Here is a 26,808-nt window from a genome sequence, read left to right as displayed (position 1 = left end):
GATTTCAGCGGAGGGTGTGCTCATGCGCCACCACATCCTGGCCGGAGTGGAGTACTAATGGGGTCCCAGCATCTCCCTGCTTTGTCAGGAAGAAGAGTGCCTCTTTCGTAACGTTACCCCTCAAAGGCCTGTGTGGGCTCTGCAGGTTCCTACTTCAGTCTCTGGAAGATTTGGATACAAGCTTAAGGAAACTGAACTCTCGCCTGTTTGTAGTCCGGGGACAGCCCGCTGACGTATTCCCAAGATTATTCAAGGTAAGTGTGCAGACTCCTAGAGAAGACAGGGAGATTCTGTTCTCTAGACTTTCCCCGCAGACTGAATGAGGTGATATTCTGACTCAGAAACGGGAACCTGTCAGTGCTGGTCTGTAGAGGAGTTGGGAGCAAAGCCGATCAGTTTGCCGACAGAATGGAAACTGTGTTAAGGAAAAAAGTCTGTGAAACCAGTGTCTTGTTGGAAAGTTCCCAGCTCAGTCCAGACAAGGGATGTGGCAAGTTATCCCACCCTGCATGCCATTGGCTTCCTCAGATGTTTCCTTGGCTCCAGCCAACAAGATTTATTAGGGCTCTTCCTATGCCAGGAGTTTGAGGACAAGTTTTCCTTTTTAGCACGGGGCGTTTCCTGTCTTGCGATGTGCTGTTTATTGGGGAAAAAATCAGCCTTTTTGAGGGAGCTCCGTTCTCCCGGGGCAAATGGTTGATAAAATCTTCACTTGGGTACTATGTAGGCCTCTGTCTATTCTATCAGGTAGCCAGCTCCCCCGCCCCCGCTCCAACCCCTTTCTTTATAAAGCAGAACTACTCGTGGACAGAGGGCTCTAGGACAGTCTCTCCTCATCCTCAGCAGTGCAGGGTCATTTTCATAGCCCCTTCCACCCCAACTCCCTTCCCTACCCTTCCACGGGGGGAAGACCAGAGGAAAGGTCTGCTGTCAAGGCAAGCAGCTTAGGAAATACCTCATCATTCACTCATCATTCACTTCACCTCCCCACACCCCCACACAGACACACACATATAAATCACACCGTGCTGGAAATAGCCGATGTTCACTGAGGACAGAGTAGGAGTCAAGAGCCCTTCTAGGTAAATGCTTTACATATATTAATTTTCATAGCAGCCCCAGAGGTATGTGCTGCTATCCCTGTTCTAGATGAGGGAACAATAACTTCGTGGTTGTGAAGCCGAGAGGTGATGATCAAAGATTTGAGCCCCGGCTCTCTGGCTCCAGATTTGTGTCCTTAACCAGCATACCGCAAAACACAGTGGCCTCTACTCCTCCTCTGCATTGTCTCCCCTCTCTCCCCCTAGCACCTCAGAGGCCAACCCAGCAAAGGCCCAGAGGTACAGAGAGATCAGTCAGTCAGTCCTTTAGCATATAATAGTCCCCCTCTCCCCTTATCCGTCACCTGCTGTCAACCGTAGCCTGGAAGCAGATGATCCTCCTTCTGACAGAGAGTCAGTAGGTCATCGGGTAGCTCAGCACCACATCGCAACACCTGCGTCCGTCCCCTCACTCACCTCCTCACGTAGGCATTATATCGTCTCACGTTATCACAGGAAGAAGGGACAGTGCAGTGTAAGGTACGGCAAGGGGTGTTTTACGACCGAGAACCACTTTCACGTAACTTTTATTACAATATATTTTATAGTTGTTCTATTCTATTAGTAGTTACTCTTGTTAATTTGTTGTGCCTAACTTATAAATTAAACTTTATCCTAAGTAAGTATGTGTAGGAAAAACCAGAGCACTCTGTGTAGGGTTCAGTACTATCTGCAGTTGCAGGCATCCACTGGTGGTCTTGGAACACATCCCTGCAGACAGGAGGCGACTACCGTATATTTATTGAGCTTCTACTATGTCCTAGGCCCCCAGTGAGGTACTAGGATAATGATGAGACAGCATGGTTTCTGCTCTGAGAGCTCACGCTCTTAATGGGGGAAACAGGCAAGTAATGGGCAACTTCACTGCCATATGATAAATGCTGTGATGGGAAAAGGGCAACGTGCAGGAAAAAATCCTGCTGAAAGAGAAGGTCAAGGAAAGCTTCTTGGAGAAAGTGGCATCTAATAATATTTTTTTTATTATTCACCAAGTTAATGTCATTTATATGAATTGCTAAGCATGGTACCTGGCTCGTAGTAAGGGCTCAATAAATATTTAGTCCCGTTATCCTGGATGAGGGATAGCCAGCCCTGCTCAGGACCCACACCACAGGCAGGACTGAATTAGGTCCCGCATGACCAGGACATTTGCCCTAGGTGTTTAGAGTATTAAGGGGCTATGACCAGAGACTTTGGTTGGAATGCGGTTTTCTTTTTGCTAGTCATGTTCTAGGGCTTTCTGTGGGTTATCTGTACAACCTTTTACTGGGCCAGCTTTCTCCCAGCATTGCAAGGAAATCTAGAAAATTCTACTAGAAAAGACTAAAGGCTTGGAAAAGAATTCCCTTCTTTTTTAACATGTGGCCCTTCTGGTCTGATTTCTCCGACCTCTGGACTAAGGATTGCTCCTCCTTCCCCAGCTTTTCTGAGAGCTAGAGCCTATTAGCTCTGTTTGCTACTGGCCTCAGGAGTGTTGCTGTGGAAACCATTAGGACACTTCACATAGCGCAAGTCTGCCAAGAAAACTAAGCCAGAAGTTTGTAGGGCTCTGAGGAGCTCTGGGAAAGGCATGCTGGGCAGGAGGGAGGCAGTGATCATTTCCCCCACTGTCTGCACCAGTGAGTCAGTGCTTCTTTCTGGGACTAGGGGCTCCCCTCGGAGCATTGTATTTATAGCCTCCTGCTGCATTCTCCTACCCCAGGACACAGCAAATGTACAGGGCTACCCACCTTTCTCTTAATTCCACTAGCCTCGGGCTCCACTGTTGCCATGCTGGTGGCCTCACCTCAAAGGCCTGCATTCCTCAACCCTTGGGAACCTCAGATTGTTTGCTTTCCAGTTCAAATCTTTGTCCCTAGTTTGTTCTGCAGCCCATTCTGACAGGTCTCTAGACTCGTCTCTTCCTAGGAAGGAGCTGAGTCCTCAGCTGCATTCTTCTCCCCAAACAGTGCTTAGCATAACAGATTCTCTCCCCCCAGGAATGGGGGGTGACCCGCTTGACCTTTGAATATGACTCCGAACCCTTTGGGAAAGAACGGGATGCAGCCATCATGAAGATGGCCAAGGAGGCCGGTGTGGAGGTGGTGACTGAGAACTCTCATACTCTCTATGACCTGGACAAGTAAGACATGGGTCCCAGGGGTCAGGTTGTCAATTGTGGGAGTTGGTGGTTTGGGCCCCTGCTGAGCAGAACTTTGGGAGATTTACCAATAGAGCCACCTGGCACATGAAGTATGGCATTTTCTAGAAGCTGGAGGGGAATGGGCCAGAGTTGGGGCCTGTGGAACAGATCACAAAGAGCTTTACCCAATTTGGGTGCAAAGAGGCTTACTAGGGCCGAGGGGTGAGAACAGTGAGGATCCCCATGCAAGATCTTCATAGATCTGCTTAGGAGCAGATTAGATTAGGATCTGCTGTCCTATCCCCTCCTCATGCTTCCACTTCTGTCCTGCTCCTGAAAGGCTGTCTTCTGACCTCAGTGGACCCTGCCTGTTATGCCCTTCCCGACAGAGCTCTGTTCTCATAGGTCCTGTTTCTGTACCTAATACGGGTTCCCTGGGCTCCTCTGCCTATCTGGGTTTCCAGGCCATGCATTTAGATGTTGTGCAGGAGGCTCTAGAGCTCCCTGCAGGGGGCCCATCACTACAGAGTAGCCTCCTTCCCTAGGGACAGGCCTCTGCTTTCAGAGCGTCTAGGAGGAAACCCTCTCCTCCCCTTCCCTGGCAGAGCTGTCACCCTCCTGCTGCTGTTGCTGCCAAGTCGGCAGCCGTCACTGTTCCCTGCCCCCCTCTCCCAGACCCAGTGGTGGCTGCCAGGAGGCCAGGTCACACGTCTCTGCACGTGAGCTAGTTCTCCGGAGGAGCTGCTGGGTGTGGAGCTCCTCCTCCTGCCGCGTGCCAGAGGACGGGGGAGGTACTGCAGGGGCTGCAGCCAACCTTATATCCCCACAGTGAACTCACCCAGCCAGCCAGGTCTTGCGTAAGCTGCCGCTCGGCCAACAGGAAAAGCCCTGGGAATCTGGCTCCAGACCACCCCAAGGCATTCTATAGAAACGGCCTCGATTCTCCTCCTCAGTCCTGTATCTTCTTTTCTTACCTGAATGCGGCTCTGTTTCCCTTGATCATGAAAGCAGATTTTGTAAGCTGCCAAACACCCTTTAAGTAGTTGTTGCTATTAATCCCAGTCCCAGTCTCTGATCTAGGAAGGATAGGCTGTTCTCCACCTCTCTGTTCTAATAAATTGGGGCCAAGAAGGCAATGATTTTTCAACAAGGGAACTTGCTTGCAGTTCTTATCAAAGAACTTCCTGAAGGCTTACGCTGGGATAGAGAGGAAGGCGCCATGGGGATTCCCATGACTTGGACACACAGGCTGAGTACCAAGAAGGCTAGTGGGGATTTTTCTGTGATTAGAGAGATATGGTCAGTCTCTGTCTTGAGGAGGCTCCACGTCGACACCAGGGAACCTGGAATTGAGTCCCAGCTTTGGCCCTGCCTTGCTCCATTACCCAAGGCACCTGCTCCAGCTCCCTGGGCTTCATTTTCCCTCTCGGTAAAATGGAGATGTAGCCTCCCTTGCCCCTTCGTTTCCACTTAGGGGTGGGACCCGTGAGTGGAGGAGGAAAGCCACCCTCCAAGCCTTCAAAGTTTGGGCTCTTTTCTGGGCGGGCAGGGACCTGAAATGAAGGGCCTCGTGCATGACGTTAGGTGTGCTTTGGGATTCCCAGGATTATTGAGCTGAATGGGCAGAAGCCGCCCCTTACCTACAAGCGCTTTCAGGCCATCATCAGCCGCATGGAGCTGCCCAAGAAGCCCGTGGGCTCCGTGACGAGCCAGCAGATGGAGAGCTGCAGGGCCGACATCCAGGAGAACCACGATGACACCTATGGCGTGCCCTCCCTCGAGGAGCTGGGTGCGTACTTCCTGCCCAGAGCCCCCTTTTTTGTAAAATAACTGACCAGGTTTTTTCTGCTTTGTCAAAGTGATGCATGTTATTATACCCGGTGTTGAAGATACAGTGAAACCAGAATGGGAATAACAATAACTATGACCCCACCACCCAGAGATAGCCACTACTTATTTTGGAGCATGTCTTCCCAGTCTCTTTTCTGTTCCTGCTCATGTACATAATGTTATGTTTCTAATTCCTGCTCCTGTTTTTGTACTTTTCTCTCTCAGAAGATACAGGCCCAGCATAGTGCTGGCATCAATGGGCTCCTCAATACCAAGTTAACTAGTGTTGCTTCCACTGAGAGGGGGTCTGTCAGCCCCTCAGGTTACTGACTGAACCCTTTCTCCCCTTCCTCCCCACCCCCCATTTTTTGATCTGAATAAAGTTAGCCTTTCTCACCTGAAAACAGCAATCATTGCCAGCCAACCCGATAGGGTGGGCAGGACAGGATTGTTCTCGTGTGCCTGGAATGAGGAGTGGCAGGGTTAGGGAAGGCAAGGGAGAGGACAGAAAAAAAGTCACGACGGAAAGAGAACTGGAATGACCTGGCAAACGCTGAAATGTTACGATGACCTCAGCTCCAGCAGCACCAAGAACACACGGTTCAGTTCCCAGGAAGCTCAAAGAACATACCGATGTGTCAAGACTTGCTGAGCTATCACTGAAATGGCCTGACCTCTGGTCCTGTGACCTTCTCTTCCTTCTCGCGTAGGGTTCCCTACCGAAGGACTGGGCCCAGCTGTTTGGCAAGGAGGAGAGACAGAAGCTCTGGCCCGCCTGGATAAGCATTTGGAACGGAAGGTATGGCCACCACTTCTGGGACACAGAACTTCGGGTGCTAGCGCCCAGGTGGCAGGGGATGTGAGGGTCAGCTTCATGGCTTTTAGTGCCTCTTAGCTCAAAGTGCTTGAAAGTGAAGAACCTTCCTGGCGGCAGTAACAGCAGTAATAGTAGCTGCCGTTTAGTGAGTGCTTACCACATGTTGGTCCCTGGGTAAAGTACCTACTTGCACGATTTCCTGTCGTCTTTGCAATATCCCTACCAGGTAGGTGTTAAGCCCTCCATTTGACAGATGAGGAAATTAAGGTTTAGAGAGGATAAGTAACTTGCCTGAGGTCACACAGTTAGGAAATAGTAGACTTAGATCTCGTTCTGTGTGATTCCAGAACTTACCCTAGATTGCTTTTCTTTCATCTCTATGCAGGTTCCCCTTACTGAGAGGGTATCTGGTTAATGAAGTCCATAAGATTAATTTCTTTGTGTTTATGTGTCCCCTCCTCACCTTTTGCTGGGTCCCCTCCAAGGCATTGATTTCCATTTGTTTGGACACAGAGAACAAATAGCCACTCCCAGTGAAGTGGGGATTGGCAAGGGGAAGGGAAGAGGCGGAGGCCCCAAAGGCACTCCTTAACAATGTCACATGGCTTCCATGACCCTGGGGCTAGAGGAGCAGAGAAGGTTCTCGTGACTGAGTCAGTTGCTGGTTTTCTGCCCGGTGTTGCTGGTTTGTAGACCGGTTCACAACCTTTTGTATTCTCAGATAAGTAAGCATTTGGCCCAGCAGCCAGGTGATAACTATGGAACAAGGAAAAATAGGCAGACCTACATAGGAAAAATGCTTCCCAGCCCTGGAGGTGCCTCACCAGCAATGAAAATGTGCGTCAGATCCCACCTCCCTTAGACCCATAGGCCTATCTGGGTGTTACCTTCAGCCAGCCCCACCAACTGAAAAGGATGAGACTGATGTCCAAGGGCTTTGGGGAGGACCAGCTGTCCTTGTCCACATCAGGAGCTTTACCCAGAGATTCTTGGGATCAGTTTGGGGACACAGGCCAGGCCAAGGGGGCAGAGTGGTGGAGGTGACAAACAGGATGGCAGGAGTAGAATAAGACTGACAAGTATAAAGAGCTAACTTCTAGCCTTGTGGATTATCATCACCTTAAAAGCACTTTGTGGAGGGCTGCCCCTTCTATCACCAAGTCACGGGGTCCTTTTCCACATATCCCTGGGTCTGGTCTGTCATAGGGCCTTGTGTCAGGATCCTTCAGACTCCCTGGTGGCCAACGGGAACGTTGTGTCCTACGACTGGGAGAGGAAAAGGGGCCTGTGAGCAGGAGTGTAACCTGCTCTGAGGAGGTTTATTTCAGTCTTCCATTTTCTAACACTGAAGTGAGCATCTGTCTACTCATGTCAAGATGGCTTAGCTGCTGGAAAGACTGCCCAATGAGGCAAGTATGGAGTTTGTCTCCAGGAGAGTAGTTTATTGCAGATGACAGACATGAAACAAGAAATTACAATGTACTGTGGGTCAGGAAAGGAGTGGTTCAAAGGGTTAGGAGAGCAAAGAGCAAGAGAGTTTTTTTTCATTAATCAGTTCGTATTTGCAAGCTGGCTTTTGAAAAAGTACCTTTTCAAAACTTTTGAAAAGTTTTTGAGCTCATGTAACTAAGAGTCTAAGGTGTAGCCTTTAGGCACAGCTGGACTCAGATGTCCAAATAATGCTACCGGGAATACATTCTCCATCTCTGAGCTCGGCTTTTGTCTCTGTTAGTTCATTCTCGGGTAGGCTTTCCTTAAACAGTGGCAAAGTGGTCACCAGCAGCTTATTTTCAATCTGCTTAGCACACCAGCGGAAGTGTGGTATGCCTCTTTCCAAAACCTCCAGGAAAAGTCCCGAGGAGTGTTTTCATTGGCCTGGCTTGGGTCATGCGACAGTCCCTGACTCAGTCATCATGGCCAAGGAAGGGGTGCTCTCCCTGGTCAGACTTGCACCCTGAGCCTACTCCCAGAGTCAGAGGTGAGCTTAGCTGCACTTCACCCACTTGGACTGAGATTAGGGAAGGCTGGATCACCACAAGAAAATTAGGTGCTGTCACCAAAAAGGGGAGACTCCATATGATCTTTACTACTGGGTTGCCCAAAATAGTAGATGAGGGCAAGCATCTCTTTTTAAAAGTATCCCCATTTTTGGGGCGCCTGGGTGGCTCAGATGGTTAAGTGTCTGCCTTCAGCTCAGGTCATGATCCCAGGGTCCTGGGATCGAGTCCCGCATCGGGCTCCCCGCTCCGCAGGAAGCCTGCTTCTCCCTCTCCCACTCCCTCTGCTTGTGTTCCTGCTCTCACTATGTCTCTCTCTGTCAAATAAATAAATAAAATCTTAAAAAAAAAAAAAAGTATCCCCATTTTTAAATGAAAACGGAATGATAGAATTAGAATACCAGCATTTTGTAGCCTTCAATGATGACACGTTGTATGTTAATGACTGCTAACTCCATGAAGAGAGCTAAGCAGGCATTCTGTCCCCCCATAGTCTTGCCAAAGAAATCAAACCTGAGTCCAATCCTGTCTCTGGTCCCAGCCACCAATTTGCAGGCAGTATACCATCAGTGTGCAATCAGCAAAATGCAGACTGTGAGAATCAGTACAAGTCAAATGGCCTGGATTCTTCCACAAAGCAAGGGAAAGAAAGAAATGACCGGAGATACATAGATTAAAAGAAACTTAAATAACACATCAAAGCCCTATAAATGGCCAGGGCTAAACTATAGTGCCTAGGGATGCACATGTGGTTGGAAAAAAACCCACTTAAAAATGCAAGGAATAGGAGCACCTGGGTGGCTCAGTCGGTTAAGTGTCCAACTCTTGATTTTGGCTCAGGTCATGATCTTGGGGTCTTGAGATTGAGCCCCAAGTCAGGCTCCTTGCAGGGCATGGAGCCTGCTTAAAATTCTCCCTCTCCCTCTGCTCCTCCCCCCTCTAAAAAATGCAAGGAATAACTAAAAAGATAAAGCCCTCCCTCCCAAATATGCTTTGCAAAAATAGGAAAACATCAACATTTTTAAATGCAAGGAAGTGATTATTATAAAAGTTCGGTGAGTGGTCACTTGTGGGGCCAGGAAGGGACTGTGACTAGGGTTTCTGGGGTGGCCAGCAAAGTTCCGGTTCTTGAACTTTGGTGATTGTTGCATGAGTGTTTGCCTTAGAGTAATTCATTAAGCCACACACCGGTGTTACTTCCGTATCTGTACTTCACTTAAAATAAAAAGGCTTTCAGAGGGAGGTGCGTAAGGGCGTGAGCAGGCAAATATACCTAATGTTTGTCAGAGACACTTAACCTAATACCTGAGGGGTTACCTGCAGAGGAGGTGACTGTTAGGTTGAGACTTGAAGGAAAAGTCAGAGTTAACCAAGGGAAAGTGAGTGAAAAGCGGGACAGCATTCCAGGCCAAGGGAGCCGCGTGTGCAAAGGCCCGCAAGAGTGTGGTGCTTATAAGAGAGTGGCGAGAGATGAAGCTTAAGAAAGACAGGCTCGTCCAGACAGTGGGGTGCTTGTAAGCCATGTTTAAGATTGGGACTTTATCCTAACAGCAACAGGAATCCCAGTGCATGTTTGTTCCTGCAGGATGGTGTTCTTAAGCCATTGCTCTGCTCCCACTGTGGAGATGGAATTAGAGGGGGGATGAGAAGAGATGCAGGGAGGTCAGTTGGGAGGCTGTCACAGTTGTCTAGTCTACATCTTAGCCTGAACCAGGTTGGTAGCAAGAGGGAAAGAAAAGGACAGATTTGAGGAGTATTTGAACAGTAGAATTGACAGGACTTGGTGACAAGGAAGTCAAAGGTGATGGCCAGGCCTCTGGCTTGGGCACCCAGGTAGATGACTGTGCGCTTTCTGAGCTAGAAATGCCCATGGAAGGGTGGTCTGGAGAAAAGAGCTGTTACACTTTGAGGGGCCTGGATAGCAATCAGGTAGAGATCCTGGCAGGGAGTTGGATGGAGTGATCTGGGAGTCTAGCTAAGCAGTAGCTAAGCAGTCTGAGCTGGAGCCACCAACGTGTCGATCATCCTCACAGAGGTGGCATTGGGAGCCATGGGACTGGACGTGCTTCCCCAGGAACACAGTTGAGTAGGGGCCCAGCACAGAGCCCTGAGATGCCAACATTGAAGAGATTGGGAGGGGAGGCAGCCAGCCACGTGGGAGGCAGCCAGGAGTGTGTGGAGTCCAGAAGCGAAGGGAACAGAGGGTGTGGAGACTTGAGCAGGGTGAGGTATGCTGAGAGGTCCGAAAATATGGTAGGCAAGCACCTGCAGGACTCAGTGGCGCGGAGATCACAGGCACTCTGTGGGAGCCAGCTTGGAGGCAGCAGTAAAGGCAGAAGCCATGCTGGGGTGGGCCAAGAAGTGCAGGTGGCTATGGGACATGGGCTGTGGAGAGAAGAAAGTGGACAGGATAGAGGTCCACAGGCTTCCTAGAGGTTCTTTTTTTTTTTTTTCTTTGCAAAGAAATGAGATGATTTTCCCAACGTTCTTGGAGTGGAAACTGGAGAGGGAGAGATGGAAGGTGCAGTGGAAGGAAGAGGGGAGAGCTCCAGAGCCAGGGGAGACCTTGGCCTTGGGCAGAGTCACCAGAGAGGCGGTGGGGAGGAGATGGGGAGGTGTGGACCCAGGTGAGTTTGTAGATTTGGTGGCTAAGAGTTGAGGAGTTTTTCAGCCGAAGGCTTGCATTTCCTTACAGTAAGGAAGGGAAGTCATCTGCTGAGGGGTGGTGGGGAAGTGTGGAGGAGGAGGTCTGCAGAGGGTGTAAAGTTTGTGAAAGAGGCATCACGAAGAGGAAAAGAGGGTGCGAGGAGTTGAGGTAGAAACAGTTATCAGCTGTAGGTGGAATCTGGAGTTAGAAGCAAAGTCCGCCCAGCCCTGTCTCTTAGCACCTCTGTAACCCCAGAAGAGCCACATAATCCTTTGAGCTTTGTGGTTCGTTTTCGAAAGGAGGTACCGATAAGTGCTGGCCCAGAGGATTGTCTCCCCACGGGAGAAGCCACGGTGAGCCGCGAGGTAAAGCACTATGCCAGTGCCTTGGGGTTGTTCTCTGCAACGTCCAGGCCTTTCCTTTCTTCGCCTTCTCTTCCCGCTGCAGGCCTGGGTTGCCAACTATGAGAGACCCCGAATGAACGCCAACTCCCTGCTGGCCAGCCCCACGGGCCTCAGCCCCTACCTTCGCTTCGGCTGCCTCTCGAGCCGTCTCTTCTACTACCGCCTGTGGGACCTGTATAAAAAGGTGAGGGCGCGGCGAGGGCAACATGCCCTGCCCCCGGTTGCGGGCCAGACACCCTGCAAAGAGGCCTTCCCCGCTGGCCCTGGTGGTGGGGACCGGGTTGTGGGTTCTGGGGGTGCTTATGTTTGTGTACAGTCCAGAGAAGGTAGGGAGGAGTCACATCCAAGAGGTGGCAGAACCCAGCGCCACCCAAACTGCTCATCTAAATAAACTCCAGGTTATCAAGTAGAGCAGGACAGGCCAAAAAGCTGACCTCAGGGTGTGACCCTCCAGGTGGCAGATCTGCCGGGCAAGCACTCGGGCTGGGAGGCAGGGAGGGCAAGGCTGGAACCAGTCCCAAGCGGAAGAGCACAGCAGCCCTCTGTGGGGCTGGCGCGGAGCATTTAACGGGGGAGCCCAGGAGCAGTAACCTGCCTACCAGTAACGGGGAAGTGACCCGGGCTGAATGCAGGGCTGTCCTGTATGGACCACAGGCAAATAACCCTGTGGTAGTGCACCTGCCCCCAGAAGGAAAGAGGGCGACACATCCAACTATCCGCATTCAGCAGGTCATCCTTACATCTGTGTCGTTTCACGCTGTTTCCCTGTCCTTGCCTGTAGCAGGATTTTGTGGCATGGGGTGGCTTTGCCAGTTTGGAATCTTGTGATTTCAGGAAAGTCATTATTTGCTTGGAGGCCTGGTCTGATCTTTTAATTCCCTCAAGGCCCCAGATCCAGGCTGTTGTAATCACTTATTTAACCAGAATCTAAACTGAGCATTTTTTATGCATGCTGATGGGTAAACTCCCTTTGACTCTAGAAAGTAGAGCCAAGCAGGCACCCTTGAGGACGAGGATCATGGGCCAGGCCTATGGAGTTTGGTTCCCGGTGCACACAGCCAGGGAGTGCTGTGGGTTTCAGTCTGCGGGCACGCTGGGCCACTGCTAGGGCATAATCCCCTCCATGTGTCCAGGGGGTTTGGAGCCACCACATTCGTAGCAGCTCCAGACTGCTCTGTGGGAGAGATCTGAGTGACATGGCGCCGAGAGCTGGGCCAGTGTTACATCTGTGTGCTGCCCCCACCCCCAGGTGAAGCGGAACAGCACGCCCCCCCTCTCCCTGTTTGGGCAACTCCTATGGCGAGAGTTCTTCTACACGGCAGCCACCAACAACCCCAGGTTTGACCGAATGGAAGGGAACCCCATCTGCATCCAGATCCCCTGGGACCGCAACCCCGAAGCCCTGGCCAAGTGGGCCGAGGGCAAGACAGGCTTCCCTTGGATCGACGCCATCATGACCCAGCTGAGGCAGGAGGGCTGGATTCACCATCTGGCCCGGCATGCCGTGGCCTGTTTCCTCACCCGCGGGGACCTCTGGGTCAGCTGGGAGAGCGGGGTCCGGGTGAGTGCGCTCTCAGGGGAAGCTAGCCCGTACCCTCTCATCAGGCCCAGCAAGGGCAGCCTTCTTCTGGCCTGAGGCCTGGGGTGGGATCCCTGGATCCAGGGGGTCCCCTCCAAATCCTTCTTGGCTTGCCCTCAGCAGAAGGGCTTCGGCTCTCTATTCTCCATGGGGCATGTGGTATCTTGGGGAGCACCTGGCAGTAGGTCCCCATCGAGGCTGACTGTCTCACCCTGTCCCCATGTAGGTATTTGATGAGCTGCTCCTGGATGCGGATTTCAGCGTGAATGCAGGCAGCTGGATGTGGCTGTCCTGCAGTGCTTTCTTCCAGCAGTTCTTTCACTGCTACTGCCCTGTGGGCTTCGGCCGCCGCACAGACCCCAGCGGAGACTACATCAGGTGAGGCTGCGGTCCAGGCTCTCTGGCTCCTGGCTGCTGGGGCCGGCTCCTAAGATAAGATACCCGTGGCCCTTTGAAGGAGAGTCGCCGTGTGCTGACCGGTTGTCCAACGTGTGTGTTTCAGGCGATACCTGCCCATATTGAAAGGATTCCCCTCTCGATACATCTATGAGCCCTGGAATGCCCCCGAGTCCATTCAGAAGGCAGCCAAGTGCATCATTGGTGTGGACTACCCCCGGCCCATCGTCAACCATGCTGAGACCAGCCGGCTCAACATTGAGCGAATGAAGCAGATTTACCAGCAGCTCTCCCGCTACCGGGGACTCTGTAAGGAGCCACTACTCCCATCCCCCACCCCCCAGCTCACTGAAGGGAAGGACGTACCTGCGGGCTCTGTGGGGATTTCCAGATATTTGCAAAGGGAGACCAGGTGCTCTCTTCTCAGCTGTTAAGTTGACCTGACTTCCCACGGCACAGGGCACTGCAGGCTGGGCTGGATCAGGCCTCTCTTAATTGTGGCCAGTGGGAAGAGGTGGAACGTCAGAGTCATGGCCCAGCACCCCCTGTCCCCCGCCACCCCATCTTGTCTTCAACTGCCCTGTGGCCCTCTGCAGTCTTGTGAGATGGCATTCTGATTGCTCCCCTGCCTCTCTTCCAGGTCTGCTGGCGTCCGTCCCTTCCTGTGTGGAAGACCTCAGCAACCCGGTGGCAGAGCCCAGCTCGGGCCAGACTGGGAGCATGAGCAGTGCAGGTGAGTAGCAGCTGGCCTCCTGTGGCCTATGTCCGTGCAGAGGACACCACAGACCTACTGCCACTTGAGTCATTGAGAGCTGAGGACAAAGGCTGGAATGAGTCTGTGCCCCATATATAGAGCTTATATTCCGCTTGGGAGAGACAAATAGTAAAGGAACCGTGCAAGATCATTTCAGATAAAAAGTGCTTTTGGGGAAAGTAAAATTGAATGACCTGATATGAGAGAGGCCAGGGAAGGGGGATGGTACTTTAGATTGGAGTAGTGAGGGAACACCAGTCTAAGCAGGGACCCAAGTCACAAGCAGAACCCGGCTTTCCGAGAACTGGGAGAAGAGCATTCCAGGCAAAGGGAATAGCAAGAAAAGACAAGAGACAGAATGAGCTTAGCTAATGCAAGGAACAGAGAAAGGGAGCCAGTGTGGCTGGCATGTCTCGAGGGAGGAGCTAGAATGAGACGAGGACGAGCTGTGGCCAGAGCAGCATCCCCAGGCTCCACACCCATGAGGAGGAGTAGGATTCTGTCGTCAGTGCCTGAGAAGGCACTGCCGGGTCGTGAGCAGGGTGGAGGTGTGGGGATCTGATCTAGGTTGTCGAAAGCTCCCTCTGCCTGCTGTGTGGAGGGGACAGTGTGGGCAGGGGCGAGGACAGAGAGGCTAGAAAGGAGGCAGCCGTGGTCATCCAGGCAGGAGGTGGCAGCACAGGCCGGTGGTGGGGCTGAATTCTTAACCTCCCCCACTCCTCGGCTCTGGGATAAATATCAGTAAGATGAGACCAGCAAGAACTCCAGGGCTTTTTCTAGTTTGCCCAGCCAGGCTGGCTCCACAGACGAGGGTGCTGCTTCAGGAGGCCGATCCGGCATCATGGAGGGAATGCCTGACGTCTGGAGCAAGGGCAGCGCACACGCCAACTCCGTCTCTGGCCTGGAGCCTGTGGGGCTTGGGGCCCCAAAGCTGGCCGTACCGCCAGCAGGCCGGGTCGTGCTCTCCTTAGCCATTTCTGGGCAAGGTCACTGCTGAAAGGAAGGCTGAGGGGCAGGCCTGAGGAGGAACATGTTGGCATAGCTTCGAGGCAGGCTCCCTGCCCCCTAAGGAGCTGCCACTGCCCAGTTTCAGGTCGTCTTGGCTTGCTGCACAGTCTGTGTGACACTTGGACCTGCTTCCCTGCAGGCCCAAGAACACTACCCAGTGGCGCAGCGTCCCCCAAGCGCAAGTTGGAAGCAGCCGAGGAGCCACCGGGTGAAGAGCTCAGCAAACGGGCCAGGGTGGCAGAGGTGCCCGCCCCAGAGCCGCCGAGCAGGGATGTCTGAGAGTGAGTGACAGCAGCTTAGATTCACCTTTGGGAAGGAAGGTGGGAGAGGTGGGGTTGGGTTCGGAGCTGAAGGTTAAAACCCAGCAAACTAGATTAAAACCGGGTGGGCATTGCATGATTTTTTTTAGGATTTCAACTTTAAATTTCTACCATTCTGACTTGTATACCTTTTAAATTTTAAAAGGAAATTTAAAAGTAAAGCCTTTTTCTTTCTTTACCAACTAAGGAAAAAAATGTTTTTTGGCTCTTTCTACTTATCAAAGTGAGTCAAATCCAACAAAAAGAAAGCAGAGCCCCGGAGGTGAAGCTGTGGGAGAAACGGCCCCGGGGCAGGGTCTGAGGAGGCTCCAGGACCGGCTGCTACCGCGGACAGGCTATGTCCCATGGGCAGGCCAGCGGAGGGCAGCACTCACCTTCGGAAGAAAGGCAGAGGGCTGCGTGTGGCGGTAGGCCCAGCCCCAGCTGAGGACCAATAGAGTCTGGCTGCCCCTCATCTGTGCCTCTTAAAGCCACTCCTCCATTCTCACCTTCCTCGTGGCCATGGCTCTGCACTTCCCTGTCAGCACTCAGCTTGCTTGGAAGCCCCCTGAATGTCATTAAAAAAAACAAAAATAAAAACTGGCTCCTTCCACAGAGGAGAAAGGGACTTTCATGCCTTTCTTGGGGAAATTTAAATTACTCTTCTGAGTCATCTCAGGTGTTCTTTATGTACCATGTCTGCGTCATTAGACTGGAGAGTGATTTTTTTCTCTGTGGAGCCAATTGATTCTTCCCCCCGCCCCCCCAACCCTTCCATTTCAGGGCCAGGTGGGGCCATCTGGTTTGAGTGTCTAAGCTTGAGTGCTGGGTAAGACAGCAAGTGTTTGATGCTTGTGCCCTTTACCCTACTAGGCTCTTTGTCATAGACATTGCTGATAGATTTGTACTGGTTTGTTCTAGAAACACCGGCAGCCTTAGATACTACTAGATAGTATCTGAACTACTACTCTCTTTGTTATCTCTTAGCTCTGTAATACTAAGCAAAGTTCATTCTGTCTTACAAATCTGAAGCTTGCCAGGCTGGTACTCTGACTTTCAGGTGAGAAGATCCAAGAATAGAGAGGTTAAATGTCTGGGTCAAAGTTGCTCAGTAAGCTGATGGCATCCAATTCAGAATGAAATTGTTGCCAGCAGGTGTGTAAGGAAGAACGTAAGCATATAAGATGTGCTATGATGCCCATCCACAAGCATTTAACAGTCTGCTTAGAAAAAGAAGACAAATAACTTATAATTCCTAGACTGATGATCTAGACTGCACACGCTTACCTTAAGCTGGCTGTTGGTGGGTTGGGGTGATCAGGGAATGCGACACAGACGTTTATACTTGGGGCTGAAAGGTGAGTTGGATTTAGGCCACAAGGAGGGCATTTCAGACAAGAAAAATAGCTTCAGGATCACATGATCTTATACAAATTACTTAACTGCTATGAGACTTCGCTCCTCACCTCTAAATTCAGTTGTTGCAAAAGTTAAATTTATTAAATATATCTGTCACATAGGAGTGCGTGGGGCTGTTAGGAGTAGGAGAGCTGACTGCTGTGGCTCAGGCAAATAGGGATTTATTTTTCTTCCCTAACCAGAGGCCCTGAGGTGGGCATTGCTTGGTGGTTCAGCAATGTCAGAGCCAGTTTTTCTGCGATTCTCTTGCTTCATGGTCTAAAGGTGGCTGCCATAGCCTCAGCCATCAATTCCTCATTCAAAGCAAGAAAGAAGAGGAATAGCAGAGACAGCTGCACTTACTCATCAATAAACACACCAAGTTTTTGAGCACAGTTTGCTAGACACTGTTCTCATTGGGCTATTGGGACATGCTGAACAAGACTGACAAAGGGCTTCCCTTTTGGGTACATCTTGGTGGAGGAAACAGACAATAAACAAGTAGAGTCAAGAGGCTCTAAGTGGGATGAAGAAAAATTAAAGTTGGTAAGGAGATAGTAAAGGTTGGGGCACAGTGGAGGTTTGCAATTTTTATTAAGGAGATTGTCAAGGGATGCCTCTCTTCCTTTTTACCAAGAAAATAAAAGCTTTCCCAGAATACCCCTCCCCCCGCTTTGCACATTGGTCTCATGAGCCCAGACTAAGTCACAAAGCCGCCCCCAATGTGGGAAGCGGGGATCCAGATTGTCAGGATTGGCTTAGACCATTGGTTTTCCAACTTGAGTAAGCAGTAGAATCCCCTAGAGGATTTGTTAAACCACAGATTGCTGGGCCCCACCTCCAGAATTTCTGATTCAGTAGGTCTGGGGTGGGGCCTGAGAATTTGCATTTCTAACAAGTTCCCAGCAGCTGATGATGCTGCTGTTCTGGGCCTGTACTTTGAGAATCACTGACTTAGAGCAATCATGATTCATCGTCTGTGTCAGGCCCATGAGCCACTGAATAAAATCTAGGTTTTGGTACCGGGGAAGTGTGGATACTGGTAACAGTGTCTAGGTACTATGCAAGGCAATTAGCCCAATGCCTGGCTCATAAGTTCATAAGGATCCAGTATTATTATTTCAGGTATTGTTATCATTATAATTTTAGAAGAATGTAAAGCTACCATTGGGTTGGATCATGAAGGGTCTTAAATGTCAGGCAGGTGAATCCTTGGTGTACTCTGGACACTAAGGAACATTTTGGAACAGGAGAGTGAAATGATCAAACTGGAATTTTGGAAGCATTGGGCTGCGTCCTGCAGAGGAAACGGCGTTAGCGGGGTCGCCAGCTGAGAGGCGATAGCCGTGGCCCCAAGTGAAAACATTACAAGGGTGCGGAGGTCAGCCTGTCTCTGGCCTTGCTCTCCAGGAAATAATTCTTCGGCCTATTGGGATCTTAAGGACTGAGTCTCAAGGCTTACTGTGCCCTTCATCATGGCTAATTGCACAGAAGTGAGGGCCAGGAGGCCAGAGGACAAGACAGACTGGAGAGGAAGTCATGTGTTCTTTGGAAACCCCGAGCAAAGAGAGTATACTTGTGTTTCAGGGTCCGCTGCTGGTAGTGCCTGGCCCTCAGGGCGTTCAGCATCCCCATCAGTAAAACAGTGAGAATAGCATCTCGTCACCTGCCCTGCATCGAGCATACACGACAGGGGAAGAAAATGCAAAACCATACGCACGCAAAGCCTTTGAACAAATAAATGCACCACGGAGATGAAATCACGTTCCCATCTTGCCCACGCTTCTCAGGGCGTGTTGGATTGTATTTTTGTTACGTTTGTCAGAGGCAGCACTCTGGGCTAAGCGGACCACGCAGCTGTGACCACATGGCCTAAGCTGACACCATGTTATACTGAGAAGCAGGCTTGCCCCTTCTCCCCTTGTCTCTCAGTCAGTTTTAGTTGTGTGCCTTGGAGCAGGGTACTCAGCCTTTCTGAGACGCTGTATCTGTAAAGTGTGACTAATCAATCTTTACCAGCCTGAAGGCTCCATCCTGAACCTTTTGAGGCCCTGTTTAGCTCTGAGCTCTATCGTTTCGTGGTTCTGTTATTTCTAGTGCCTCAGACCTGTGGCAGTTCACAGGGCAGACAATGATTTACAGTGTAAAACACGCCCTGATATCAGTAGGTTTCATGCTTACCTAAAACCCACACCGATGTCTGTTCTGCATCTGATTTTATTGTACAGTGTTCACTAAACAGAAAAATAAGCCAGTCCCCAAATAGCTATCATTTCAGAGGCTTCCCCATAATACCCAAAGCTGCTGACTGCCCAGGATTCCATTAGCCTCCAATTGTGTACAGATTTTTCTTATTGGTCCAAACATTTTACCATGGGGAACCAGCTCACATGATCCATTTGCCCGTCAGCTGGTACACCGCGATCTGTTGAGAGAAGCCCCACTGAATGCAAAAGGCTCCTGGCCAAGGATCACCCCTCCCCTCCCCTGCCCACAGTTCACAGAGCTGGGTTAGCCCTGGAGCTTCACTGCAGAAAGCCTAACCTCTGGGATCACCTCGTCATTTTGGCACTTCTTCAGTTGTGTATCCCTCCTTACGTGAACCAGCATGTGTGAAAGGCAGTGGGCAGTCTGAAACCCAACACAGTGGAAGTGGACACAGTGTGGTGTCCGGGCTTCCCGCTCAGACCAGCCAGTGTGCAGCCGTCCTGCCCCTTATGGCCTGGGAGCCTTTGCCCGCCGAGCTGCCTCTCCTCTCCACTTCTCACCCTGGAAATGAGAAGTTGGGACGCATGGTGGTGTCCCTCTGCACTGCCCCCCACCCCGTCCCCAGCAGCTGTTGGCTGACTGATGCCGCCTGCCTGTTGCTGTAGGATTTGTATGGTGCAGGAAGGGAAAGTGTGTCGTTGACATGAGGACAGAGACGGAGCTGAGAGCCCAGCTTTGTACCCCATCCTGGCCCATCAGGGCCCAGCTGCACCTCTCTTCTTCCCCGTTCCTAACTCGGGAGCCTGTAGCAAGCCTTCTGCCCCTTTCAAGCTCCTGGGCCCTGAGACTTGGTTACAGGCTCCAAACGAAGTTCCCGCCAACCTTGAGCTGTTGCGTATCCTCTGCTGACGCAAGCTCCTGCGTGCACTTCATCCGCACACCTGTCCTAGGCCAGAATCAGGGGCACGGTGGCCTCACACACTGGGCTTTCTTGTTAGCATCTGGTACACAGGTCCCCGGGGGGTAATCTTAACACTGGGTGCACTGAGGGAGGCAGTATTAACTCACTTTGTGTTCCAGCAGCTGCTTCTGGGGCTCTTGTGTTTAATGACAGGTTGAAAGAGTTGGACAATTGAGAGAGTGATTTTTCAGCGCATGTTTCATGAGTTGATTTTTCCCTTGGTGCTTCCCCCAAGCTGTTCTTCCCTTTCTTTTAGTGCTGCTGTCATCACTTTCCTGCAGGGCCTCATTTCATTTCCCCAGCCCCTTTTTTCTGCAGACTTATGCTCTGGCTTGAGAACAAGAGCACAGGAACTGTCTAGTTATCTGCTGATCAAGCAGCTTGAGGAACTAGTTGACTAGGCCTTTGACTAACTTTGTGGACAAGAACAAGCTGGTTCTTCCAAACCTTGGTGTTCTGTGTTTGTGGTTTTGAACCGGTCATAGAGGGACTTGGGTCACAGGGGCTTATCCGTGGCCACACACTGTCAGCTCCTTTCCCGAGGCTGCCCCGTAACACAATTATGCCCAAGTCAGCATGGGTCTGAAGTGTTAGCCTTATAGCCACCTGACTGCTTCCTTTCTCAGTTTAGGCATTTGTTGTTTTCCTTTGGAAAATGTTGAATTGTGATGTGGAATACTTGAGGAGCTGACAAATGCATTGCTCGGATTTTAGATGTGGAGGCAACCGGGTATATCTTAGGCTCTCGTAGTAGACTGGAATTCCCACTCGTTACCAGTGTATGCCAGATAGAAAAGGGACATGCTGGGCGCCTGGGTGGCTCAGTTGGTTGGGCGACTGCCTTCGGCTCAGGTCATGATCCTGGAGGCCTGGGATCAAGTCCCGCATCGGGCTCCCTGCTCGGCGGGGGGTCTGCTTCTCCCTCTGCCCTCTTCCCTCTCGTGCTCTCTGTCTCTCATTCTCTCTCTCTCAAATAAATAAATAAAATCTTAAAAAAAAAAAAAAAGAAAAAGAAAAGGGACATGCTGCACATGAAAGAGCATAGCCTCTTGATTATCATACTTTAAAGTACATGAGATTCATTATAAGCCTAATTCAAATTCAGTGAATGCCGTCAACAGATTGTATGATGGGTCATTTTCACTGTGGGGTGTAAAAGAATCACCAAGAAAGTTGACAGGCAAAGCATATTAGAAAATAATCGTATAAATTTGATTAAAGATGCTCACAAAGTCACCTGATTAAAAAATAGTGTTTTCTATACATTCAGTGACCTGGGAAGTCTTAGGCCATCCCCCAAGAAAACATAATAAAGATGAACAGCTAAAAAAGAAAGAGAGAGAGAGAGAGAAAGGATTTTGATGCTTTTTGGTAAAAAGACCGTCTAAGTATTTGAATTAAACCTGTCCCTGAAAAGGGCATTTTTAACCAAAAGCAAGCCAATGCTGTTAGCAAGTACGTGGATCCATTATTCACATGATCTCAGGAGTGAAGGCAGGCCTCTTGTCCGCTCTTCCATAAAGGCCCCATACAGACCCTGGACAGCCACCGTGGAGTGCCATTGCCCAATGAAATAAGTGCACGTCTCTTCCCTTGTAGGATCAAGATGGAGAGGGAGCCTGGAAATCCTTAGTCTGTTAACACATACCCAATATCCTCTGAGCCACTCATCTTCTGTTGCTAAGCCCTAGCTCTATAAGCAACTATTGGAAGCACTTAGAGACAAATTTGCCAGAAGCTATGAAGATCACTGGCTACAATTAAACAATTTGCCTACACAATTAGATTGCCAGGTGTTTGATCAGAGAATCTGGAAAAGAGGAGGCTTTCTCTCTCCCTAGTTACAAAGACTTCATTGCTTCAAACTCTAGATCAGCCCTGTCAGATTTACCATGCATGCCCCAAGTATAATTTTAAATTTCTAGTAACTAAATTGAGAAATAAGTGAAATTAATTTAGTAATATATTTTTTTCCAACCATATGTAGGCATTAGCTCGCAAACCCTATTGGTGTTACCCATGCTTCGGAGAGTCTGATAAAGGGTGGAGCCTCCCCAGAAAGTGGTAGCTATTCACACACACAGGAAAATGTGCACCAATCTTCAAGGGCCTCATGGATTGCCCCTTAAGCCTATCCTTGGACCACTAAAGAGTCCAAAAACCCCAGAGTAAGAGCCTGTGTTCTAAGGAATCTTTATGCACTCTTTATCTTCCCCTATCCCAAAAGGTGGAGAAAACACGATAAACAGAGGTATTGGGAAAAGGACCTGTTCCGGTATGCTCTCCAATCCTGAAATTTGCAGTTTCAGAAGCAAAGTCATCTCTGGCTTAACAGAGGCCAGAGCAAGACCCGTGTGTAAAATATATATCACAGTGTGTCTCAATAAACATGTGCGTGTTTTAGAAACTGATACATTTATTTATAGGAAAAACATGGCTAGCTTATTATGGTACAAGCTTAAAGGAAAAAATTTATTGAAAATAATGCATATGTTAAAGAATGAGGCACTCAGTACTAACCCATTCAGGTACCCGCCCTTACGTTTGCTCTTTATTTTCCCTAGCTTCTAGATAATTTATCATCATCCAGATAAAATCTTCTTCAGATTTCACATTTGTCTTCAAAGGGTTGCATGTGTCAGAAGACTGATTTTGAATCTCTGACTCCAGTGTCTTTGACTCTTCAGAGCATTTTTCCCTCTTCTGTTAAATTCCGAAGTTCCGTTATTGCTCGGATGTGTATTGGCCTTCATGCCACCATGCTGAGTTTCCTTTTATATCCTCTATACGTCTTGATGAGCAATACTATGATAGATTGCTTCATGGTAAAAATACGGGTGCTGGCATCAGACCTGGGTTTCCTGGCTTGGCTCGGCGACTTTTGATGCTATCATCCTGGGCCACTTGTCCTCTCTACCTTCTGTTTTCTCATCTGTAAAAATGGAGACCATATCTTCAGGATTAACAGGATCACAAGCTCTATTAGATTGCGAGGGCAGCCATAGTAAGGTGCCACTGACTGGGGGACTTCAACAGCAGAAATGTATTCTCTTGCAGTTCGGAGGGCTCGACATCTCATAGCAAGGTGCTGGCAGGTTGGTTTCCTCCAAGGCCTCTCTCCGTGGCTTGTAGATGGCTGCCTTCTCTCTGTGTGTGCCTGTGTCCTAATCTCCTCTTCTTATAAGGTCACCAGTCATATGGGATTGGGGCCTACCCTAATCACCTCACTTTAACTTAATTACCTCATTAAAGACCCTTTCTCCAAATACAGTCACATTATGTGGCACTGGGGCTTAGGCCTTTAACATATGAATTTGGGGGAGGACACAGTTGAGCCATAATACAACTGTATAGGGACGCCTGGGTGGCTCAGTCGGTTAAGCGTCTGCCTTCGGCTCAGGTCATGATCCCGGGGTCCTGGGATCGAGCCCCGCATCGGGCTCCCTGCTTCTCCTTCTCCCTCTGCTACTCCCCCTGCTTGTGCTCTCTCTCTCTATCAAATAAATTAATAAAATCTTTAAAAATAAAAAAATACAAAAAAAAAAAAAAGGGGGGGGCGCCTGGGTGGCTCAGTCATTAAGCGTCTGCCTTCGGCTCAGGTCATGGTTCCAGGGTCCTGGGATCGAGCCCCACATCGGGCTCCCTGCTCGGCGGGAAGCCTGCTTCTCCCTCTCCCACTCCCCCTGCTTGTGTTCCCTCTCTTCTCTGTGTCTCTCTCTGTCAAATAAATAAAATCTTTGAAAAAAATAAAAATAAAAAAATACAACTGTATAGTGCCTGACCGACCCTACGTACAGTGAGCCTTATTATCATCTGCCTCACCATCATTTAAACTTACAAACCTTTAATGGAACCCCGCATGTCTCTGTACACTCTGAGATACACTAGAACGATTTAAACAGGCAACCCAGCATTATGACTGGCTTACCCTGTCCTCTGTTATCAGGCATGAGGCCATTTCTTCCCTCTGCTCCAAGTTCAGGATGTTATAAATACTGAAAATGACTCCTCCTTGTGTCTCCGTGATACCCCCTCCTCCCCCTCCGCCCCCCCCAGTATTCTCACACAGTGCCAGGGTTCTTTTATCTCTATGTGGAAATGTGCTCACCTGCTGATTCTAAACTCAGTCATTGCCTTTATCTTCAAATTACTGGTCCCAGCTGGCTTCTCTCCTCCGGCTGGTTTTCTGAGTGTCTCTGGCAGCCGCCACTGTGCCTCGATTTGAAAACTGCCCTTGTCCTCTGAGCGAGTATCACCCAAGGCCTCAGGTGAGTCCATATGGCCTCCTCCTCCTGCCCTGAGCCCTGGAGCCAGGGAGGTTCAGAGGGCCTGCAGGGAGAGCTGGTCCTGCGTCACTGCCTCTGAGGGGCAGTGGTCAGGCCCCCGGTGGCATCCCAGGTACTGTGGCCCATGCAGCTCACACCAGGCTCTTCCTAGTTCCCGGTCTGAGTGTCCCTGGAGAAGCGGCCCGAGGAGTTTGTGTCCCCGGGCAACCGAGCAGCCTCCTGAGCGCTCCTTTGTGCACTTGTTTTTCTCTTTCAGCCGCAGCACTGTAGCTCCGTGAGCGAAGCCTGGGAGCCCGAGCAGCCGCCGCGGCAGCAGAGTGCGACCTGCAGCAAAGCTTATCGCCAACGGAGACGGAGCGAACATGTGTGCGTGTGTGTACGCGTGTGCGGGGGAAGGTGTGCCTGTTTGCGTGTGCATGCATCTGTTTACACTCTTGTGCTTCTGAACACTGCTGGGGCTGGAGGGGTACATGTAGCAGCTTCACCTCAGCCTCCAGACACCAGGCTGGAGGTCATGGCGGTGACTTTCAGCCAGACCTGCCCCTGGGAGCCAGCTGCCTTGTCTGGATAGAAGAGTAGCGGGACCCTAGCTGGGATTCTGGCATCTGCCCCACCCCACCCCATCCCTCTCTCATCACAGCAGACTGAGGAGCAGGAGGGCAACATTGCCGGCTTCTGTCCAGAGCATAGGATTCTAGAAGCAGCCAGGGCCCTGCAGTGTTCCTGCTTTATGACGCGGAAGGCTGGGCAGGCTGGAGGGGACAGATGCTGTCCAGATACAATCACCTGGTCTGGCTTCTTCCTTATTTTAAAATGTCCTGCCACTGGGTCCTCCAGAGCCCTCTCAGGCACCTGGGACTGAGCGTGAGGCTGTAAACAGATCTGAAAACTTGCCACCGTCATCGGGAGGCACACCCAGATACCTGACTAGTGTTCCATATGCACCGTACTGTAGACGCTAGCCTGAAAAGTGCGTCCGCCTTTCTGGGGCTGAAAACCTCAGGTTAGGAATCGAATCCCAGCTTTTGCTGTTTCTTCCTCAGAAGCTGAGCGCCGGCCTCAGCGCTGACTGTGGAGACTCCGTGCCTCCACCAGGAAGAAGCCAGGTTCCTGGTGGCAGAAAGCCCCCTGGCCCCCCTGGCCACACCACAGCGCTGCCACGGAGGTCAGCTGACACCCAGCCGGGAAAGCCATTCTGTCCCGTGGTCTGTAGGCTTCTGGGGCCTGCCTGGGACTGAGCAGCAGCCAAGCTGCCATGTCAGCTCTCCCAGTAGCTGGACACCAAGGACCCCGGCTGGAGCACGCGGGTGGGAACTGCCAGGGACAGTTGGGAAGTGTCCAAGTTGAGATCTCACCCAGCACACCAACCCTTCCAGAGGCAGCAGGTGGGAGGTTTGACCCAGAGAAGCCAAGGCCTTGCATTCCCGGAGTGGCCTGGCCTCCCACCTCAACCCTCCCACTGTTGAAGGCCTGTGTTGAGAAAGACATAATGAAAAGGACTGTGTGGTCAGCTAGAGCAAGTCTTCCTTCCACCCTGTGGCCTGCACTTGATCCACAAAGTGTGTGTGTGTGTGCGTGCGCATACACGCGCGCGTGTGTGTGTGTGTGTACGTACAAGTGCGTGTATAACTGAGAGGCTAATTCCTCTTTGGATTTTTGTCCTCATGTGTAACATTAAGCTGGCCTCTGGGCCTTTTCCTCTCTACCTCCCCTGTGACCTTTCCTAGCCTCATAGCTGTTAACTCCCTTGGCCCTTGCCCTGTCCCTCGTTGTCCTCCTCTGTCCTTGGACCAGAACCTTGGGGTCAGGCCTCTGTTCCCTCAGCTGTCCAGCACCTTGACAGGCTTCTTCCTGAGATGTCCTCAGGTTTTCTCAGCCAGAAAGCTGCCTTTAGAGTCCAACTGTTGTATGTATGTCACCCCCACTAGAAATGTCCTGTAATCATGTGGGGGAAGCAGGGCACGGGTGATGGTGCCTATTCAGAGCATTGAGTTGGGGGCTTCTCTGTTCCCGTAGCCCCAACCAGGAAGAAAGAGGATTGGGGGCTGTTGCCAGAAGAGGAGGAGAGCGAGTCTGGAAGGGCTATTTTGAGAAACTGAGAATGCCAGAGGGCTTGGGGCCAGAGTCAAGATTTGTTTAGCAGCACCTGCAAATACCAGGATGTTTCCCTTTTCCTGCCTATTAGATGATGGCCCTTTTCCCTGAGGTACAAGTTGGCGGGACCACCTCCCCCTCCTTCACCATCCCTGGCAAGCTGGCCCATTCCCAGTGGAATAGAGCGGTCCACTCCCGGAGCTGGGAGGGTCGGGGTAGGGGGAGGGTGCATCCAGTGGCCCAGAGCTCCACGATGGCTTCATGCCTCCCCTCTTCTGGCCCAGGTGTCCCCGGGGCTGCCACAGAACATTGACCCAAATCCTAATCCAAGGGCCAGCATGGGGAAGAGATGGTCGCAGGCAAAATGCACTTTATACAGAGATTTTCTTATTACTGGGAAGGTGTGTTTCTCCCACAGTTTGTGAATATTCACTTGTTTCATAAATGTCTGATCCTGTCTGAGCAAAGCTGTGTTGTCGTCAATCTTGTGGGAGGTCTGGGAAGGAGTCAGTAAGGCTGAGCCTGAATGAAGCCTTATGCCAGACCATCTTGGTTCTGCTGGAACCAGAAGCTTCTCACCCCTCCTCAGACTCGGCAGGGAGGAGAGGGATGGATAGAGATGTAGGAAGCGGGAGGCCCCTAGGTGAGCAGGCAGGACAGACTAGTGGCAGCTCCAGAGCTTGGCCAGAGTTGGGGGGGTCAGTCAGTCAGAATGGTACAGAGCACTGCAGGCCCAGGATGCAGTTCCTGAGTGCTATCCTGCAGTGACTCAGCCTCTCGGGCCACCTAAAGCCCCAGGGCCGACCTCAGTCAGCGGCAGGGTTCTCTCCAGGCCCTCAAGCCATCCTTCATCTCAACTCAGCCACTCAAGCACTGTGTGGTGTGGAGGCGATGCAAGCGGCAAACAC

The 26,808-nt window shown here is 50.9% G+C and overlaps 1 protein-coding gene across 4 annotated transcripts; it reads left to right on the top strand.

Moving 5' to 3' along the window:
* CRY2 (cryptochrome circadian regulator 2) lies at nt 1-26,367 on the top strand. Of its 4 annotated transcripts, none has more exons than XM_081798219.1 (11): nt 1-254; nt 3,080-3,222; nt 4,827-5,011; nt 5,763-5,851; nt 10,961-11,101; nt 12,167-12,478; nt 12,723-12,874; nt 12,999-13,201; nt 13,533-13,625; nt 14,794-14,935; nt 24,063-26,367. In XM_081798219.1, exons 2-10 carry the CDS (start codon nt 3,152-3,154, stop codon nt 14,931-14,933), a joined length of 1,386 nt encoding a protein of 461 aa, XP_081654345.1. In that variant the 5' UTR covers nt 1-254; nt 3,080-3,151; the 3' UTR covers nt 14,934-14,935; nt 24,063-26,367. The 4 variants fall into 4 exon arrangements, with proteins under 4 accessions (XP_081654345.1, XP_081654344.1, XP_006751139.2 ...); XM_081798218.1 differs by lacking the exon at nt 24,063-26,367 and adding an exon at nt 21,748-22,761 and having other exon boundaries at nt 128-254; XM_006751076.3 differs by lacking the exon at nt 24,063-26,367 and adding an exon at nt 15,199-16,154 and having other exon boundaries at nt 128-254.
* The last annotated feature ends 441 nt before the right edge of the window (nt 26,368-26,808 follow it).

Source organism: Leptonychotes weddellii, chromosome 11, assembly GCF_054177405.1.
Source record: "Leptonychotes weddellii isolate Sample4059 chromosome 11, ASM5417740v2, whole genome shotgun sequence".
Lineage (NCBI taxonomy): Eukaryota > Metazoa > Chordata > Mammalia > Carnivora > Phocidae > Leptonychotes > Leptonychotes weddellii.
This window is presented reverse-complemented; position numbering and strand designations above follow the sequence as displayed.

What these genes read in the sequence shown, in the direction of transcription:
- CRY2 (XM_081798219.1), top strand. Translation starts at nt 3,152, where the DNA reads ATGAAGATGGCCAAGGAGGCCGGTGTGGAGGTGGTGACTGAGAACTCT. An exon ending in CTCCCGCTACCGGGGACTCT is followed by an intron (nt 13,202 to 13,532) that starts GTAAGGAGCCAC and finishes CCTCTCTTCCAG; the next exon opens with GTCTGCTGGCGTCCGTCCCT. An exon ending in TGGGAGCATGAGCAGTGCAG is followed by an intron (nt 13,626 to 14,793) that starts GTGAGTAGCAGC and finishes GCTTCCCTGCAG; the next exon opens with GCCCAAGAACACTACCCAGT.